Below are 18,606 nucleotides of genomic sequence, written 5' to 3'. Positions count from 1 at the left end.
TTATCAGTTTGTTTATAGTTTAATAGATTGTATATTCTCAGTGGTAAAGTTTTATGTGGCTGGAAAATTTGACTAATTTTCTATTTTATTTAATGTTTGCTGCAGAGCAATACAGTACGTAAGCTATTTAATGACAGCGTGTCACAGAAGTATGATTGTGAAATGGAAGATTTAAGCTTATTATAATAGTTAATGTCAATAGGTTTAAATCATGAAACATGCATGATATATCAAATAAACTGTAAATAATGTTTGAGATTTAAGCCAAGTATGTAAATAATACAATCACCAATGTGGGTAAAACAACTTTTTTTCAAGAACTATTTAAGCAATATAGTCTGCTTTAAAGTTCTTGGATTTTTTTCCCCATTCAGATTTTAACTGCTGCTGTATCATAACAAAAGCATACAAAGTTGCTGTAATTTATGAAGATAGATGAGACATTTTTACCACTTTTCAGCGATTGAAATCATAGGTGCATCTGAGATACTTACACAAGATAAAGACAACATGAATGAATATATTCAGTTGTTAAGCCTTTCATCTTGTATTTTCAGACAAAAGATGAGCAATGTGCATCCCTCCAGATCAAACCAGAAACCTTCCATTATGCCATGCAGGATAGTCCAAACCAGGAGAAAACTACATCGTCACCTGACAAGAATACCCATGTGACCACATTGACCAATAGCCTGAATTCCCTGAACAATATGCAACTTCCTGTTTGTTTGACTGGTTCTAGTTCTACACATTCAGCAAGTCCTTCTGGCGGCATAGATAATGAGAATCAACCTGACATAACAGATTGCTGTTCAAATGCTGATCATACTTTGGTGAGTCATCAGACTACAAGTTTTGCGCAGTTGGAATCTGACTCATTGTTGGTGAGTCAACAAGAAGTAGGTCAACACAAAAGTAATGTCTTGGCAAACAAAACACAAGATGAATTCCTGCAAAAGCAGATTGAACTGTTCAATGAAAAGAAACGTCAACTTGCTAAGCTTCAGATGCAGATCCAAGAACAACTGTATAAAGCTTCTGATGTTGAACCAGTGTCCTCGCATCATGACGCGTTTAGTGTTGGACTTGTACAAAGTACGGCAGAGGAGCAATCTGCGAACAGAAATGAGAACAGACAAAAAGACTGTAATACTTTAACTGAGCAAGTTGATAATCAACATTTTAGCAGAAATTTAAATGTACTTAACCAGGATTTTACATATAAAAGCGATACTTTAACTCAGGGAATCAATGTTTCCAGGCAAGTGAATTTAGATTTGAATTCAAATGTTACTGTTTCAGATGACACTTTTGAAAATTTGCACAATGTAAATGTTAAAGAGAACCTGTCAGCCCCATCCTTGCACCCGCCAGATCATTTCTCAGGAACACAAAATGAAATAGAAGTTTTCTGCACGCCAACACAGCAGAGAGTTAGGTTAGAGGAAGAAGAAAACATTACACCATACATTCTTAAACCAAAATCTAATCTTAAAGAAGTAACAGAAACAGGTGAAGGCTGGAACCAACTGGATGTTGGGTCTCAACTTCTTAATTTATCTGATGAAAATGAGAAAATTGGTGTCCCATTATGGACACCACTTGCTATGAAAACTGTTGCTAAGCAACAAGCAGTTGGAGATAATTTTGACATTTTTAGTATTGAAAACACAAAAAGAGATATAAAGTCAGAGACTGATATTATTGCCAAAAGTGAAATTGACATAAGTGTAATAAACAGTGAACATAGTGGAGATAGAGTAAATGGGCTGGTCCCAAATACGTCTATTATTGAAAGCAGTACAAAGTCTGGAGTGTGTGGTGAACAATGTCCAAAAACCCCACCAAACAAGAGATCAGCATTTCGCAGCCTAAGTAGCTCAGGTTTAACTCCTGTTGTTGGCTCATTATCTCTAAGAGGTAATACTGATGTAAAGTTTGAGACGTGTAGAATGCATCAGTCGGATAGTCTACATAATTGTGTTCTACGGGCTGCAAATGAGCGTTATCTAGAAGCATTACTGGATGATGAGGTATCATTGTTTATGTGTCGGCTTTCTCCCGGCAATGGATTAAAGAAAGGAAGAGATTTTTGCCATGATCCTGTTGCTAGGATACTTCTTGGTGGGGATGATATGGTATGTTTTTTTCTTACCTTTTTTTCAAATACATTTTAAAGATGGTTAAATTTCCAGCTTGACAAGTAGAAGTTACTTTATGCATTATTTTCAGCACAAATATTTAGAATGGTCAATTTTTTAATGCTTGATAAATAGCTCCATTAATTAAAAAAAATTCACTAGCAGGATACAAATTCATCAGTTTTTCAGTTTAATACAAAATGTGGTAGATACAAATACAACAAAGTTTGAGGGTTTCTTAATTTGATGCCATCCACTACTTATGGTGGAATATGAATTTGCCTATGTCCATCAGCTGTTCTAAAGTAGACGAATATTGGGACATCCATTTATAATTTGTTTGAATTGGAAAGCAACACTCAATCATTCCATCAGCCAGTATTTTAATATTCGAGAGTCCAAGCAGGGTGCGGCCTTTACAAAGGAATTTAATATATCCTGAAGTCAAGTTATTGTTTATGCCCACACAATGTATAGTCTGATCAACCTCTACTGTCAACTGCAATAGCAAGGCAAATTTGTGTTAATTATAACATTAAGATATAAAAACCTTTTATGATTATTATTATTATTTCAGTTGTACAGCTTTGATGTAATAAACCAAAGCTTAATGAACATGTAAAACATATAGATTGTCATAACAAAAGAAACAGTTATATATTGATATTCCATTATGCAGCATCATGCCGCATGTCTCTTATGTTGTCCATACATAGATCAGTTATTATTGCACTTAACATCAAAAATAAAATTGCTATGTCATGGAACTTTCTTAGAATAATTGTCAGCTGTGAACTTACACACCTGGGTATTTCAATTCAAATTTATTGAAGATCAGCAAAGTTACACCCATTGATTAAGCAAGAAATAGCTTTTCAAGACTTGTGTTATGTGTAATACAACTGCTTCAGGCATTGAACTTCCTTAGAATATTGTCATCCTTTGATCTTATGCTCCTTGGTAATTTGTAACAAAGTCATTAGAGATATGGCCCCTGATTTATCAAAAATTAGCATATTTGGATGTGTTATTTGTATAATTCTTCTGTTTTTATAATTATATGCTGTTTTTATAATTATATCCTCTGGACACTTCTTGTTTTGTTCCATTTCTGTTTGATGCCTAACTGATTGCCTTTTACTGTGGTTCTATATGACTGAACGTGACTCCATTTATGTTGCTTTACTTCCTCAATATTTGTACATTTATTTCATATTTTACAGAGCTGTATTTTTATATGAATTAAATAATTTCATTTACTATTTTAGCATTTCATACCAATTGAAATGGATTCCAGTGATTTGAACAGTGTACATATTGACGGGTCAGCTTTCACCAAATTTGCTACAAGGGCAACATAGATGCCTGACATTGAGACTAGAAGCTGTATGTGACTATGTCATGCTACTTTAAGGTCAAGGGCAGCAAAAAGGTCAAGGACGTCAACCAAAGATCATATTTGCCAATCTGGAGGAGGGATATTTTAGTAGAGAATGATTTCTCTAAGGTTCATTATTTGTGTATGGTAGGAGAGAAATAGTTTTAGCCATATAAATAAATAACCATGTTCATCAAAGTCTTTAAAATATGATCATAAATGTTGATTCATAACTTATTCTTGTCTAAAAGATCTATAATTATATATATATACATAAAGTCATATCATTTATGTTAAAATATGTTTAAATTTATTCTCTGATTCCATTGTAGAGTGAAATACTTCTCTGTAAGTTGTAAGGAAAATTCAGTATTTGTTCTTAGTTTTTCACCAGAGTTTTTTTTTTTGTGTTAACTTTTTTGTGTCTTCTTTTCTATTATATGTGTATAAGTGCAGTTTTTGTCACCTTCTGTAATGTGCAAAGGATTAATATACCTGGAGCTGACTTGAGGTTTGAAGTTTGAAACCAAATTTTAGTTCAGTGACTTTCACATCTTCATTTTATATTAAGTAGTTTTATTGTATTTTATTAAAACCACCTTATGATTTGGTTGTATCAGTTCTATTTTGAGTTAAGTATTAGTTTATAACAATGATTATATTTATTGTTACTGTATATTTTGATGAAAATATACTGGAGAAATTACATCAAGTTTGAAGTAAATTTAATGTTTTTGATATTTTATGCCTCAAAGAGCATAAGTGCCATAACATCAGTTAATTTCTGCGATATATGTGTATGTCCATACTTTGGTATTTTAGAAAGCAAACAAATTATTTTGTCATAGTAAAAAAAAGTTGAACACAGTATATAAAAATATAGAGTGGTTATTTAAAATCTCATTTGTAAAAAATTAATCTGTAAACACAAACAGCAAAAAGGACTTTCTATTGTCATCAATATTTAGCCAAATCTTAACATTATGTTATTTTCCTAAAATATTGCGAGTTTTAAACTTGAGGCTAAGTAAATTAATGGGGGGGGGGGGGTAGTAGACGACAAATCATGTTTTTATGACAAAATTTTATACAACTGCTCAAAAAATAATCTGCTAAAATTAAAAATTAATCTCAGTTAAAATTTGAAAAATATCTTACAGTAAAATATTGTTCAGTCACCTCAAACGATTTTAGTATTTTAAAACATATTACAGTCAAGTATTGGCTTCTCACTTTTAATGATTTTAAAACATATTGCAGTATAATATTTGGTCAGTCACCTTTAATGATTTAAGTATTGATTTACTTACAAAATCTCTAAAATTAACAAAGGACATTACTGAGTTCATAGCCAAGCAAGTTCATTAATCAAACATGGGGGAAAAAGGTTTACATCCTGGGGGAAGGTTTTGTCTGTCTGATATTGCAGAAATTTGGTGGGATATTGTTTATAAATCTCATCTAGGTGCATTAAATATTAAAGTCGGTGTTAAATAGAATTTATTGCATGCTGCAATGTCATGTATTCTCAGATTTTCATTTCAATAATTTATCAAGGATAAAACTTCTTTAAAAAGTTTACATCAACAAATTTTAGCACTTCAAAATTTGGAGCATTTTTGTTTTGTTCTACAAGGCTATTAGATAAAAACATGATTTCTTTTTAGTCATTATTTAGAATAATTTTGAATTTAAAATGTTAAAAATCATTAAGTATTTTTTAAAATAAAAGTTTCTGACTCTTAATTAATATTGTGTTAACATATACGAGAAAATGAAACTTTTTTTATAAAGCTATAATGAAAAAAAATATTAAAACAGTATAAAATTATGTTATTTTCATAATCTTATGGTTGATTTGCGAAAAAGTTGAATTACATCTGTTAATTAACATACATGAATAATTGTATGTAAACAAAATATTATGCTTTTATTTTAAGTCTAATTTTAACTGTTTAGCAATGATAATGTGTATATTAAAGGAATTTTACAAGCATACTTATTAATTCATAAAGGTATTTTAGAAGTATTCTTTTTCAAAATTCAATTAATGATTACAGCAAATAAATAGCTTTATATTATGATAGTAATATATTCATTGAAAATTATGCATGTAGAGAAACATGATCATACCAAAAATATATTATTTTTTTTCTAAAAAAATACATTTTGAAATATTTGAAAATAAGTTTTGTTAATTTACTCTATAAATGATTGGTAACCATCACAAGCTGTACAGTTCTTCTGATTTAGATACAACCAAGAGGAAGCATTCTGTAAAGTTAAAAAAAAATCATAAAATATATTTAAAATATGAAAACTTTTAAAGTTAATTTATATATCAATTTTACAAGAAATTTAGTCACTGCAAAGTGTACAGTTGCAGACCAGATGAGAGAGAAATAAAAAGGCCATGTAAAAATCTTGATTACTGTCTTGACTTTGTGATAGATTTGTCTGACACACTTTGTCTGTAGTGTGCCGATAAACTGTTCAAACAAACAACAAACAATCACTGCAATACATTCATCAAAATTATCTTTTCACCATAAAATTGCTACCATATTGTACAGGAAAACTTTCATTTGTAACATAAACCTTGTGTTTATCATTGTCACAAACTTCTCTTGACATGCAATTTCCCTTGAAAGACAAGTCTACAATTTCAAAGGAAAATCTGTTAAAGACCCACCTTGACTTATTTCTCTCTTTGTGATGTTTGTAGCAAATATGAATAGATTTAATTGGAAATCAAAAGAATAAGCTAACTTTATATTAAAAAAGATCTTTATTGTATACATTTTTATTCCTAAAAAAATACAGAATTATCAAATATTTATTTGCACTGTTTTCAATGTGATTAAATTTGGTTGAAGATGTATGGAAAATTCTATTGAAAAGATTATATAACAATTATTAAGTGACTTGTAATCAGTTACTGTCCAGTTTGATTTAATATTTTCATAAGTACTGCATGAAATTATTATAAACATTTTTAGCTATGAACAATGGGCACTATGTATGCTTGATGTGTAATTTCATATTGTTAGAAATTTTATTTTTCCAAAAACAACAACAACATACAATTGCAATTTTCATGCAATAATGGCCAATATAAAAATTCATTCATGAATGGTAATTAAGTGTATATAAAAATTATGACTATATTTAGTAAGGTAGCTTTAATAAGTAATTAAGGCAAAGTAATTTGTTGGCAATTAAATGATCATTCTTTCAAATAAATGAACAAAGTTTTGGTGAACTGTCTACACACTTTGAAAACCTTCAGTCATGAAAAACCATATGTACACTGACATAAGTAATAAAAGTAATAAATAAAAAGAAAGTGACTGTACAGTTGAAACATATTTCATTGCTTTAATTAAATATTAAAAAAAAACTAATGTAAAAGAGTACAACTTAACAACAGAAGAACATGGTTTAGGCAACTAAGGATATGAATATTAGATTATTTGCCGTTCCTGATAAGCATACATTAATCAGACTTGTGTCTCTAGGCTGGTCTTTAACCAAATATAAAATAATGTTAACATTTTCATGCAGTCTGTGAATTAGGAAAAGGAATTTCAGACTAGAAAAATCTCTAGTTAGTAATTATTTTGGATTACCTAATGGCAGAAAAACAGCACATTAGCAGTAGGTTAATTGGAACATGGGCTTTGAAGAAGTAAAATCAATTGTTGGTATGGATTTTATCAGAGAGAGAGAAAAAAAAGATTTCCTCCGACTTTAAAATAGAATTAATTACAATGCAAATCTGTCCATTTATTTCTGAAAGGCCTGAATTATATGGAAATAATGCAACAAAGGAAATAAGCTATGTCATTAGGAATTTAGGTCTTAGTTTTATATCATTAAGATTGTCTTTATTCTTGTACATTACTTGTATTATCAAGGGACTTTTAATGCTGTTATCTACAGACAGGTGCTTTATATTAATCCTTTGAATACAAGTGGCATAGTCTGACCAGACTCTATACAGCTATCTAACAAGATAGTATATTGTAGTGTGACCAAAATCTATACAGTAGTCTGACCAGACTCTACAGCTGTCTCACAAGACCGTATATTGTAGTCTGACCAAAATCTATACAGTAGTCTGACCAAATCCTATACAGTAGTCTGCCCAGACTCTACTGTAGTCTGGCCAAAATCTATGTAGTATTCTGACCATACTCTATACTGTTGTTTCTGTAATTTAGCTTATTTATAAGGACACTCCTTCAAATAACAATCAGCTGTTTTAAATTTAAAGCTAGTCAAGTCCAACTGTCCATTATACAAATTATGAGTAAGAGAATTTTCTGAAATATTTATTTTAGATTATTGAATTAGTTAAATGAATAAAGCTTTTCTTAAATCATTCTTGTTGTTTTACAAATGTACAGTTACATCTGATAATGTAGTACATTTAACTCCACTTATAATGATAAACAACTTGCTGCGGTCCCCATTCTTGTTTTCAAATTGATTGAATCTCAGATATAATGATATTAGGATATAATTATATAAATTTTGGTGTCTCCTAAATACCGTTTCAAGCAAAGTTTGCAGTACAATGTATTTTGAAAATTACTTGTAATACATGTAATTTACAAAAGAAAAATTCTCAAAGAATTTCTTGATTAATAATTCCTATAATAAGAGTATGACAAAAATAGCTGAAGATAACTATACTGAATGAAGAATGACGCTAGATATAATAGTTATATTACACTAGTTTCTCAAGGGTGTCTTGCTTCTTTTTGTTGTTGTGTTATGTTGATATGAAGCTGCTATTTAGGTTGTTTTTTCTGGCTTATTTTTCATGTGAGTGTAAATTTGTCAATTTTAGTGTCAAAAACATGTATAAAAAATTCACTTTTTTTTGTTTGCTACATTTTGTTGGATTTTTTTTTCTTCAAAAGAAGTGTTAACTTGTTGATATTGAGATTGTTCTCTTGTACAAACTGTGTACATGTAGTTTATTATTTCTATGAAAAGTACCAATATGTTGAAATTATTTTGATGGAAGTTTTGACCAAAAGTTCAAAGGTTTCAAGTTCAAAACTGTAAATATTATATTATATAAAATGTAAGTTGATTGAATACATGTACTAGATTTTTATACAATTTGTAAAACTGCTGCAAAAGTTTGATGTCTTAACAGTAGAATACTGTCTTAAGATTTAAAGTGAAACTCACGAAAAAATGCAATTTTATAAACATATATTTTACATTAATACTGAAAAAAAATGTGTAAAAAGTTAAAAAGTTTGAAATGTTAAAAAAAATCACCAACAAGCATATTGTAAAAGTTAAATATTTTGCAGCATTACAGAATAAGATAATTATATAAAAACAAGAAAATATTTAAAGTTATTCTTATTGGGATGGTATTCTACTGAAGACGTCAGCATTCAGACAGTGTCTCTTTTTGCCAAAGAATGTCTGATGGATGAGAACTGTGATCATTTTCGACATGGGCCTTGTCACAGCAAAACCTTGCTTAAAGTAATGCTAATACTCCTTTTGTGTTTACAGAAATAGAATATGTTTTTCCCCAAAATTTAGCAGTTGCAGGCAGAGTAATTGAAAAAAAGATTATTTTTTGATTTTGGAATATTGGATTAATTTGATTCATTATCACAGGACGACTTTGTTTTAATAAATTTTATTATTTTAAAATTAAAATAATCATTATTAATTTCTTTGGTTGGGCCATGTTAAAGTCACATTAATGTTGTGCTTGTGATGATAGATCATAAGGGGTGAGCAGCTTTAATATGAGGGGAAAACCCTCAATTTATACAGCTGTAAAAAGCAGGATGTTGGGGGGGGGGGGGGGTGGGGGGAAAGAGGCATTAAGCATTGAGAAGTTTTTGTTGTGTCACAGCTCATATCTTCATTTACCTCATTTTTACCTCATAAATGTTGTTGTAAATGATGGGTATAGATATTGTAATATAGTGAGACAAACTGCTGTAACATGTTATACAGATATGTACTTTTTAGCTGTTGAATATGATGTGATATGTACTGGCTATAGCCTCGGTCAATATTATTTTTTCAGTACATATCACATCATATTCAACAGCTAAAAAGTACATATCTGTTTTATTACATAATTTATAAATAGCTTTTATATGGTTTATCAAATCTGCCATTTTTCATCTTGTCTACTTTTTCCATAGTTTGGCCCTTTCTTTTTTAAATAAGCGCATTGACACGCTTATTTGTATTGTTGTTGGTCACTAAAATAGACTTATTAGACTCTTATATACGAGTCACTAAATGTTTATTCTGTTATAACAACAAACTTAACATGACGTCACGTCATAGTCTCGCGTCTTAAGTGGGATTTCCAGAAAATCTATTTTTAGAAGAAAAAACGGTGAATATACTCTGAAAATCTAATTTTAGGAAAAAAACAGTGAATATACTCTGATATTGACCTGTTATTTTTTACAAAAAGTTGCTTGTCAGAAAATCTGGGAAAGGCATTTCACAGCTATTTATAGATTATATAATAAACATTTTTATTCCCCCCTTTTCTTGGTGTTGTGATCTTATTTTTCTAAATGCATGTTATAAATGTAAATATAGTTTGTTCATTGTTTTTTTTTCTATGTAGTTGAAAAAAATCTGACTGAAATAATTGATGATTTGTCATAATAATTTCTTTTTTTGGGGATTTAAATATTAACTGGCATCAAAATACTGTTAGTTTTTTTAGGGTTTTTTTTAATATTTTTTTTTATTTTTCAATGTAAGGATTGCTTATAATGTAGAATGATTTTAAAACTATAAAATGTAAGGACATAAAACTGGGAATACTTGTTTATCATGACAAGCACAGTTATAAGACAAGGGAAATTATCCTAAAAGGAATATTTTTAGGAGTTATTGCCCTTTTTAACTTAAATTGTTTATAAATATTACATTTGGTTATTGATAGGCAATGACCTTAACAGACAAGTATTAATTCTCACATTTATTAGGTATTTTAGAAAGGTATATAGTATATTTGACAGATATTATAAAAGCCTTCATAGATATTTTAATTCATGGACATGAAATATTCATCAAATTAATTATAAAAAGAAACGTTTTTGTGTGAAAGATATATCTGTTTTGGAAGTAAATTGTCAAAGAATAACTCGGCATTTATTAATTTTTATCCTCTGTAAAGAATTTACATGTAATTCTTTATACAAAGTATAATGGTAAAAAGTATATACATGTACATGTAGTTGTATGTTGTAAATCAAGATTGGACATCAATTACATGTACAACTTCTTTGCACTTAGCTGTTTAAAAGTAGATGTTGATGATAATGTTGTTGATGATGATGACCAGAAATAAACTGTATAAAGCCAGTTAAGCCAGAAAAACTTGATATATTTCACTATTTTGACAATGAAATCCCTCAGATTTATAATGGACTGTTGCTAGATTTAAAGCAGAGCAAGATCATTATATGTGCCGTGCCATGACAAAACCAACATAATGGGTTTGCGACAAGCATGGATCCAGACCAGCCTGCCCATCTGCACAGTCTGATCAGGATCCATGCTGTTCGCTTACAAACCCTATTACAAGTAGAGAAACTGATAGCGAACAGCATGGATCCTGATCAGACTGCGCGGATGCGCAGGCTGGTCTGGATCCATGCTGGTCGCAAACCCATTATATTGGTTTTGTCGTGACGCGGCTCATATAATTTGATGAGGTTCAGGGTTAAAATGTGAAGTACTTGTGTAATAAAGTGTGTACAAATAGATATATGAAATATGTATCATATAAAAAATGTAATGTTTTTATTATTATCATATAGTTCAATATTGTGACAGTGACCTTTCAAAGGTAAAACTTGTTAGCTTAGCTCAGGGTATGTTGTCTCTTTCAAAAAAAGAATGTATATACATGTATAGTGTATATAAAAATCATGTATAATTGGTAAAAAATATATATGTGTACAACTGCATGTTTTAAATGTAAACATTTATATACAATTACTGTACAAGGTATACCAGTCTCTATAAGTGAAAATGCTGAGGGTTAAATGCAATACTGTTTTAACCTCACAATATATATTGATATTTGAAGTAGGACAGTCTTGCATCAATTCTTGATATGCTTGTAAAATAAAATGGATCTGTTAATTAAAAAGTTTGCTGTCAAATATTGATGATGATTATATTATAATATTTTCACAGAATTTTCTGAAACATACGTTTTTTCAAGAAGTTATTGGGTGGATTTTTTATATTAATGTTTAGGTTTGTATAGCAGCTCTAAGTGTTTTAGTGCTACTGGTAATAATAATGGCATATGCCAAGTTTTTTTACGTGGCTAATTTATACCATGATGAAGAACCGTCAGACTGCTGATTCATGAAATTTGACTTGCTTTCAGATTATTTAAGATGAAGTGCTTTTGTCTTAACTACGGACATAATGGAAAGTTTTAAATATTCAAGTTATGGCAAGCCTTTCACACAAAATTATCAGAATGGGTGGATGGTGCACAATACTCAATAATAGCTGAAATATTATGTCCTGTGTTTGTGTAACTAAAGTAAACATCATCAAAATTTGATATAAACTAACTTGATCATTATCACAGAATTTTCACTTTTTAACATGGTCATTTACTTTATTAATATAGTAGTGTGCTTGTACCATGTTCCATCATAAAAATTATAACTCCAATACACTAAGTGTAGAGTTTGTTAAGCTAAAATGGAAAACATCTTGATTTGTGATGAAAAGGTGCTGTTATTACAGCATTTCATGTATTATCAGGGGAGGTCATTCTGTTTTCCATATGGTAAAGGGAGACCACCTTGTATCAAAGGGACGCTCATTCTGTTCTCATTATTGTAAAGGGAAGTCACTCCATTCTCTGTAATATTACAAGATGTTTTCTATATTGTAAAGGGAGACCACTTTTGTTTCTGTATCATCAGGGGAGATTACCCTGTTCTAGACTATAAACTAATAATGTTTCTTCCAAACTAGAACAGAGTATAGAATAAAATTCTGTATTCTTGTTTGAAATGGACTATAGAATGTAAACATGTTTCTTTTTTTTTTTATAAAGTTGACACAGTTTATGGTGATGTAATCGTGTCGTCTGTATGATTGGGCACTTGCGCAGAAGGCAAGTTGTAATTCAGTTTTCTAAGATCTCATCATGAATAATATTCCAGTACACAGTACCCTACATAGAACATAATTAACTCTACACATATGTCATTTCAAAGTTTCATAAAAAGAAAAACTATAACTTGACTTGTTAGTCCATTGAGTTCTGTTCACAAAAGATTGTGGAATATAGATTTTCAGGAATTGAGGTTATAAAATGAAAGGAAAATTAAGAAACCTACAAAAGAATGAAATTTGTAAAACAACTTCAAAGAAGCTTCTTAGTCTCCTGTATGTAGAAAAAAGCAATATGGCATAATAAACATTAAGATAAATATCCGAATTGCTAAGCACAAATCTGTACTGAGGATTTATTAAACATCCAGGAAAAAAACAAGTCCTGACTGCTGGAAGTTTTTTACTCGAGTTCAAAGAACTGATGAGGTTTATTAAACACCCAGATTTGTGCATATCCTGTATTAAATCTGTGCTGAGGGAGTGAAATAAAAATCCAACACACAATTGGTACTGAGGGAGTTTATAACACACCCAACACAGAATTAGTACTGAGGGAGTTTATTAAATATCCAACAAAAAATTAGTACTGAGGGAGATTATTAAATACCGAACACAAAATAAATAGTAAGAGAGTTTGTTAAAAATCAAATACAAAATTAGAATAGTACTGAGGGAGTTTTTTAAACACACAACACAAAGTTAGTACTGAGGGAGTTTGTTAACGATCCAGTATTAAATCTGTGTTGATGGAGTATACAAACATACAGCATTGAATCTGTGCTGGATGGGTGAGGGATTAATTAACCAACTGTGAACAAGCAGTTATGAAAAGTTTTGTTATATCAATGGTAGAGCATTATGTATCTGTGTAGGGTAATGTGTATGATGTAGAAAGTTGTCATGTAGTAGCAACATCATAGTTTGTCATTGTTTACACGTTGTGACCCTTACCATCATAAAAGTGTAGTCAATCCCATATTTACTGACAATTTTACTGTGTTTTTACAGCCCTCTAATTGTTGTTCTGATAAAATGTTTTTCAAAAAAAGTTGTAGATCATTAAAGTCTGTTTCATTCTCATCCTGTATGTTACATAAGGTAGATATTTTATAGTCTGTTTTAAAATTGTTCAGTGACAATTTAGTTATTCTGTTCAAATTGAACCATAATCACCATTTTTAAATGTTTTAGATAAAAAAAATTATAATCAGTTTCAAAATATAATTGAACCACAAGCACTATTTTTAAATGTTTTCAAATAAAAACATTGCTTTTATTGCCTTTCCGAATCTTGTTCCATTTTAGAAAAAGGATTTTCAGTTTTAAAAACTTTCAAAGATAATTTGAAGCCCTTAAATAGTTGCATAAATCAATTTGTTATCATAAGATTTCTAAAATAATAAATAAAACAACATTTAATTCATTGCATTTTGATTCCATGTTGAAAATGTATGATTATCGGTTTATATTCTGGTAATCTCTAAATTGATCAATAATATTTTGTATATTATAGATGATTATATCATATTTATTTCTAAATTATGACATTATACATGATTTTATTTCACAAGTCATTTGATAATCCTTAGGTCAAAGACTTTTAATTCCCCTAAAGGGGGAGAAGGGAGTGTCAAATCCCCCTGAGGGGGGAAGGGTTTTACCATTGACTGATGTACGAATATAGCCATTTCAAATTAAATGCATATTGTAAGTAAGAAGCTGAAAGCTTTATGTAATTTCATTAAACCAATCTTTTCTGACATACCTTCATAACAGCAACCATCTAGTACCATCTTGACTTTTATATAAGTGCATATTGTGTTTTTGGATGATGAAGGGGAAAAATGAAATTTTTATTCCTAAAAACCATCTTTGTTAAGAAATCAAAATGTATATGTTACATTTAAACATCATTATGCATCATGTATAATCTATCTGTTGTTAGGTTGTAACAGAATCCCATTTCATTATTTTATAACAACGTTAAGAGATTTCATAAAATTGATTGTTATATTATTACAATTGATCATTGAGAGCTACACAGTATATATGTGTACATGATCTAAGACCATAAGAAAAATGAGCTGCGTCACAACAAAACCAACATAGTGCGTTTGCGACCAGCATGGATCCAGACCAGCCTACGCATCCGCGCAGTATGATCAGGATCCATGCTGGTCACTATCAGTTTATGTACTTGTTAAAGGGTTGGTAAACGAACAGCATGGACCCTGATCAGACTGCGCAGATGCGCAGGCTGGTCTGGATCCATGCTGGTCGCATACGCACTATGTTGGTTTTGTCGTGACACGGCTCATTAATATGTATGTTTACATATATGTGGCATAATATCATAGTTTATAAAAATATCATCTTTTATCATCGTCATAAATTGAGAGTTCTGTCACAACATTGTTGTTGGTCAAGTCTTAAAAAGAAAAATGAGTAACAACTTTTGTTGTGATTAACTTTTGGGAGTTTATCAAACAATTTGGTGATATACAATTATTATTGTGATTATTCATGGAGTAACCAATTACAACACTGGTGTATTATGGGTGCTTTGATGTTTTAAAAATACAAAATAAAACATTTAGATCATCATCACTATAATAATTCTGGACTGTTTGCAATTCTTACACCATCGGTGATCATTATTATAAATATCACTGATGTAAGGTTTTTATATTGGACGGAAGCAGGTTTTTTTTAACTGCTTGAACAGTTGGATGTTTTATCACAAATATTAAATATGTATTATCATTAGATTTCATTATTTAAAATGAGTGACCATTGGCCATTCAAACGAGTCATGTCAAATTTTATTCATGTGATTTTTTTTTCCTTATAGGAGTTAAATTTTTGTTTCCAGCGTAATTTCCAATTGTTATAGTTTAAGAAATTAGAGGGAATTTGTGTCAGAGAAAATTTATAAATTGTTAAACATGGATTTTTATTTTCTTCTTGCAACCAACAGTTTCATTTTTAAACAGAAAAAACAAACCCACCTGTATCTCAAGAAATGTTTTATTTTCAGACAATTTAAGTTTCTTCTTTTCTTTAATTGATGTAAAAGCGCAATAGACATTTTGGGGACTAGGAAATAAATTTTTTAATCTGAAGTAAATTTGTAGTCAAGTATTTTACCAAAATTTCATAATATTTCAAATTTAATTTTCCTCAGTGTTTCATCCTTTTAAATAAATTCAAATTAAACTTGATCTTTATTTGAAAATAATGCAAATATGATAGGTTTTAAAGATATCTCAATCAAATGTATTGATAAGAATTTTTTGTGTTCAAGTTAATGAAAATATATTCAAAAGCTGGCAAATATACTTTCTTTTTCTTCAGAAAAAGAACTTTAATAGTATATGAAAGTGTTTTTGACATCAAAATATTTTTTGTAGTCACAAAACTATGTTATTTATAGAATTTGAAATGATGATTTTATGTTTGTTTTAACATAATTGAAATAATTCCTATATTTAGCATCTAATAAATACCATTTGCATTTATATTTTGTTGTTGTTGATTTTCATGTTGAACAAACAAGTTTCAATATGTATTTAAACAAATTTACCAGCTTCTATATTCACACATACATGACCAGACTCTACAATGTTTGATTCGTAATTTCAGTATTTTGATTTTCGTTAAGCTATTAACATTCATGAAAGGGCTTGGTTCAAACCCAAATCCTGCTGGTGGCAACGGATTCCAGCCATGTGACCAGCAAGATCAGTCACTATATTTGTGCTGTCTCATCGTCATCTGCACTGTTCAGGCAGTACAGATTTTGCAATTCTCCCTAAAAAAGATGAATGGTTTTGCCAAGAATGAGGACCAACAAATCTTGCATATATTTAGAGTGTTGCATATATGAAGAGTGGAAAGTGTTAATTATATGAAGTCATAATGTGCAAGTCTAAAGCCAGTCGAAAAAACCTTTTAAAGTGCATCTTTGTATGTTATAATGTCCTTATATGTACCGCCGGTGCTAATATTTCAATTCTATGACAGTTCATGTTGCAAAACTAAATTTAGAAAATTAATTTCCTTCTAAGAAGACTAATATTGATAAGTCACATGCTGTGTTTCAGACAAAACCTGCAGTGAATTCATATGGCATAAACCACAAAATCATTAGTTTACAAAGACAGACAAAGAATTCATTTTTGGTTTTTCAATTGACATTGAGCTTCGTATTGGATTGTCGGCTTCGTATCGAATAGCCAAAGTATCACCCAAAACAAATTTAAGGAAAAAAACCCCAACAAATTATATCCTGCATATGAAATGGTACAGATTTAATTTGACAATCAGATCAAAGGGATTACTCATTCTCTAGGAGAGTTTACGATGACTCACAATGATCGTAACTCCGATCTATCAATTTCCTCACGATGTAAATATTTGCAATATTCTAAAAACAGAAGCATTGTTGATAATTCTGTCCGCTCAAACTCGAAAAAAGGTCAAGAAATTTGTTTTTTTGCGCAGACGTTGCGCAGATAAAAATATCAACACAGAGCTCTGACCTTTCCAAGAATATTCCATGTTCATAGGTCTATGATGAGTCTCTCTGTTATATGTAAAAATTGCCTCTACAATTATTTCTTCAGCTGACTGCTTTATTCTGTAAAATGTTACATTATTTTTATACCCCCAAAAACGAAGTTTGGGGGGGTATATAGGAGTCACCCGGTGGTCGGTTGGTCGGTCGGTCGGTCGGTCCAGACGTCCGTTCCATTTTCCTTGTCCGGACCATAACTTGAAGACTAATGGTTGGAATTCAATATAACTACATACAATGGTCAAACACATTGAGAGGAAGTGCAGTGCACAAGAACCATAACTCTATCTTGACTAATTACAGAGTTATTGCCCTTTGTTACTTTTCCTTGTCCGGGGCATAACTTGAAAACTACTGGTTGGAATTCAAAACAACTTCATACAATTGTCAAACACAATTAGGGGAAGTGCAGTGCACAAGAACCATAACTCTATCTAAAGTAATTACAGAGTTATTGCCCTTTGTTACTTTTCCATTGCTTTCTTTTGTCCGGACCATAACTTGAAGACTAATGGTTGGAATTCAATATAACTACATACAATGGTCAAGCACATTGAGAGGAAGTGCAGTGCACAAGAACCATAACTCTATCTTGACTAATTACAGAGTTATTGCCCTTTGTTACTTTTCCTTGTCCGGGGCATAACTTGAACACTACTGGTTGGAATTAAAAACAACTTTATACAATTGTCAAACACAGTAAGGGGAATTGCAGTGCACAAGAACCATAACTCTATCTAAAGTAATTACAGAGTTATTGCCCTTTGTTACTTTTCCATTGCTTTCTTTTGTCCGGACCATAACTTGAAGACTAATGGTTGGAATTCAATATAACTACATACAATGGTCAAGCACATTGAGAGGAAGTGCAGTGCACAAGAACCATAACTCTGTCTTGACTAATTACAGTGTTATTGCCCTTTGTTACTTTTCCTTGTCCAGGGCATAACTTGAAAATTACTGGTTGGAATTCAAATCAACTTCATACAATTGTCAAACACAGTAAGGGGAAGTGCAGTGCATAAGAACCATAACTCTATCTAAAGTGATTACAGAGTTATTGCCCTTTGTTACTTTTCCATTGCTTTCTTTTGTCCGGAGTATAACTTGAAGACTAATTGTTGGAATTCATTATAACTTCATACAAATGGTCAAGCACATTGAGAGGAAGTGCAGTGCACAAGAACCATAACTCCATCTTGACTAATTACAGAGTTACTGCCCTTTGTTACTTTTCCATTGCTTTTTTTTGTCCGGAGCATAACTTGAAGACTAATGGTTGGAATTCAATATAACTTCATACAATGGTCAAGCACATTGAGAGGAAGTGCAGTGCACAAGAA

The 18,606-nt window shown here is 30.6% G+C and overlaps 1 protein-coding gene across 1 annotated transcript; it reads left to right on the top strand.

Annotated features, from left to right (window-relative positions):
- Window positions 1–558: 558 nt before the first annotated feature.
- Window positions 559–5,645, top strand: LOC132741043 (uncharacterized; the record flags this gene model as incomplete). Its single annotated transcript, XM_060729124.1, is given in 2 exon segments — window positions 559–2,138; window positions 3,410–5,645. Coding segments are annotated over 2 exon segments (1,673 nt in total), but the record flags the coding sequence as incomplete, so codon positions are not given.
- Between the last annotated feature and the right edge of the window lie 12,961 nt (window positions 5,646–18,606).

Source organism: Ruditapes philippinarum, unplaced genomic scaffold, assembly GCF_026571515.1.
Source record: "Ruditapes philippinarum isolate M1 unplaced genomic scaffold, ASM2657151v2 ctg2942_1_1_1_1, whole genome shotgun sequence".
NCBI classification, from domain to species: Eukaryota; Metazoa; Mollusca; class Bivalvia; order Venerida; family Veneridae; genus Ruditapes; species Ruditapes philippinarum.
This window is presented reverse-complemented; position numbering and strand designations above follow the sequence as displayed.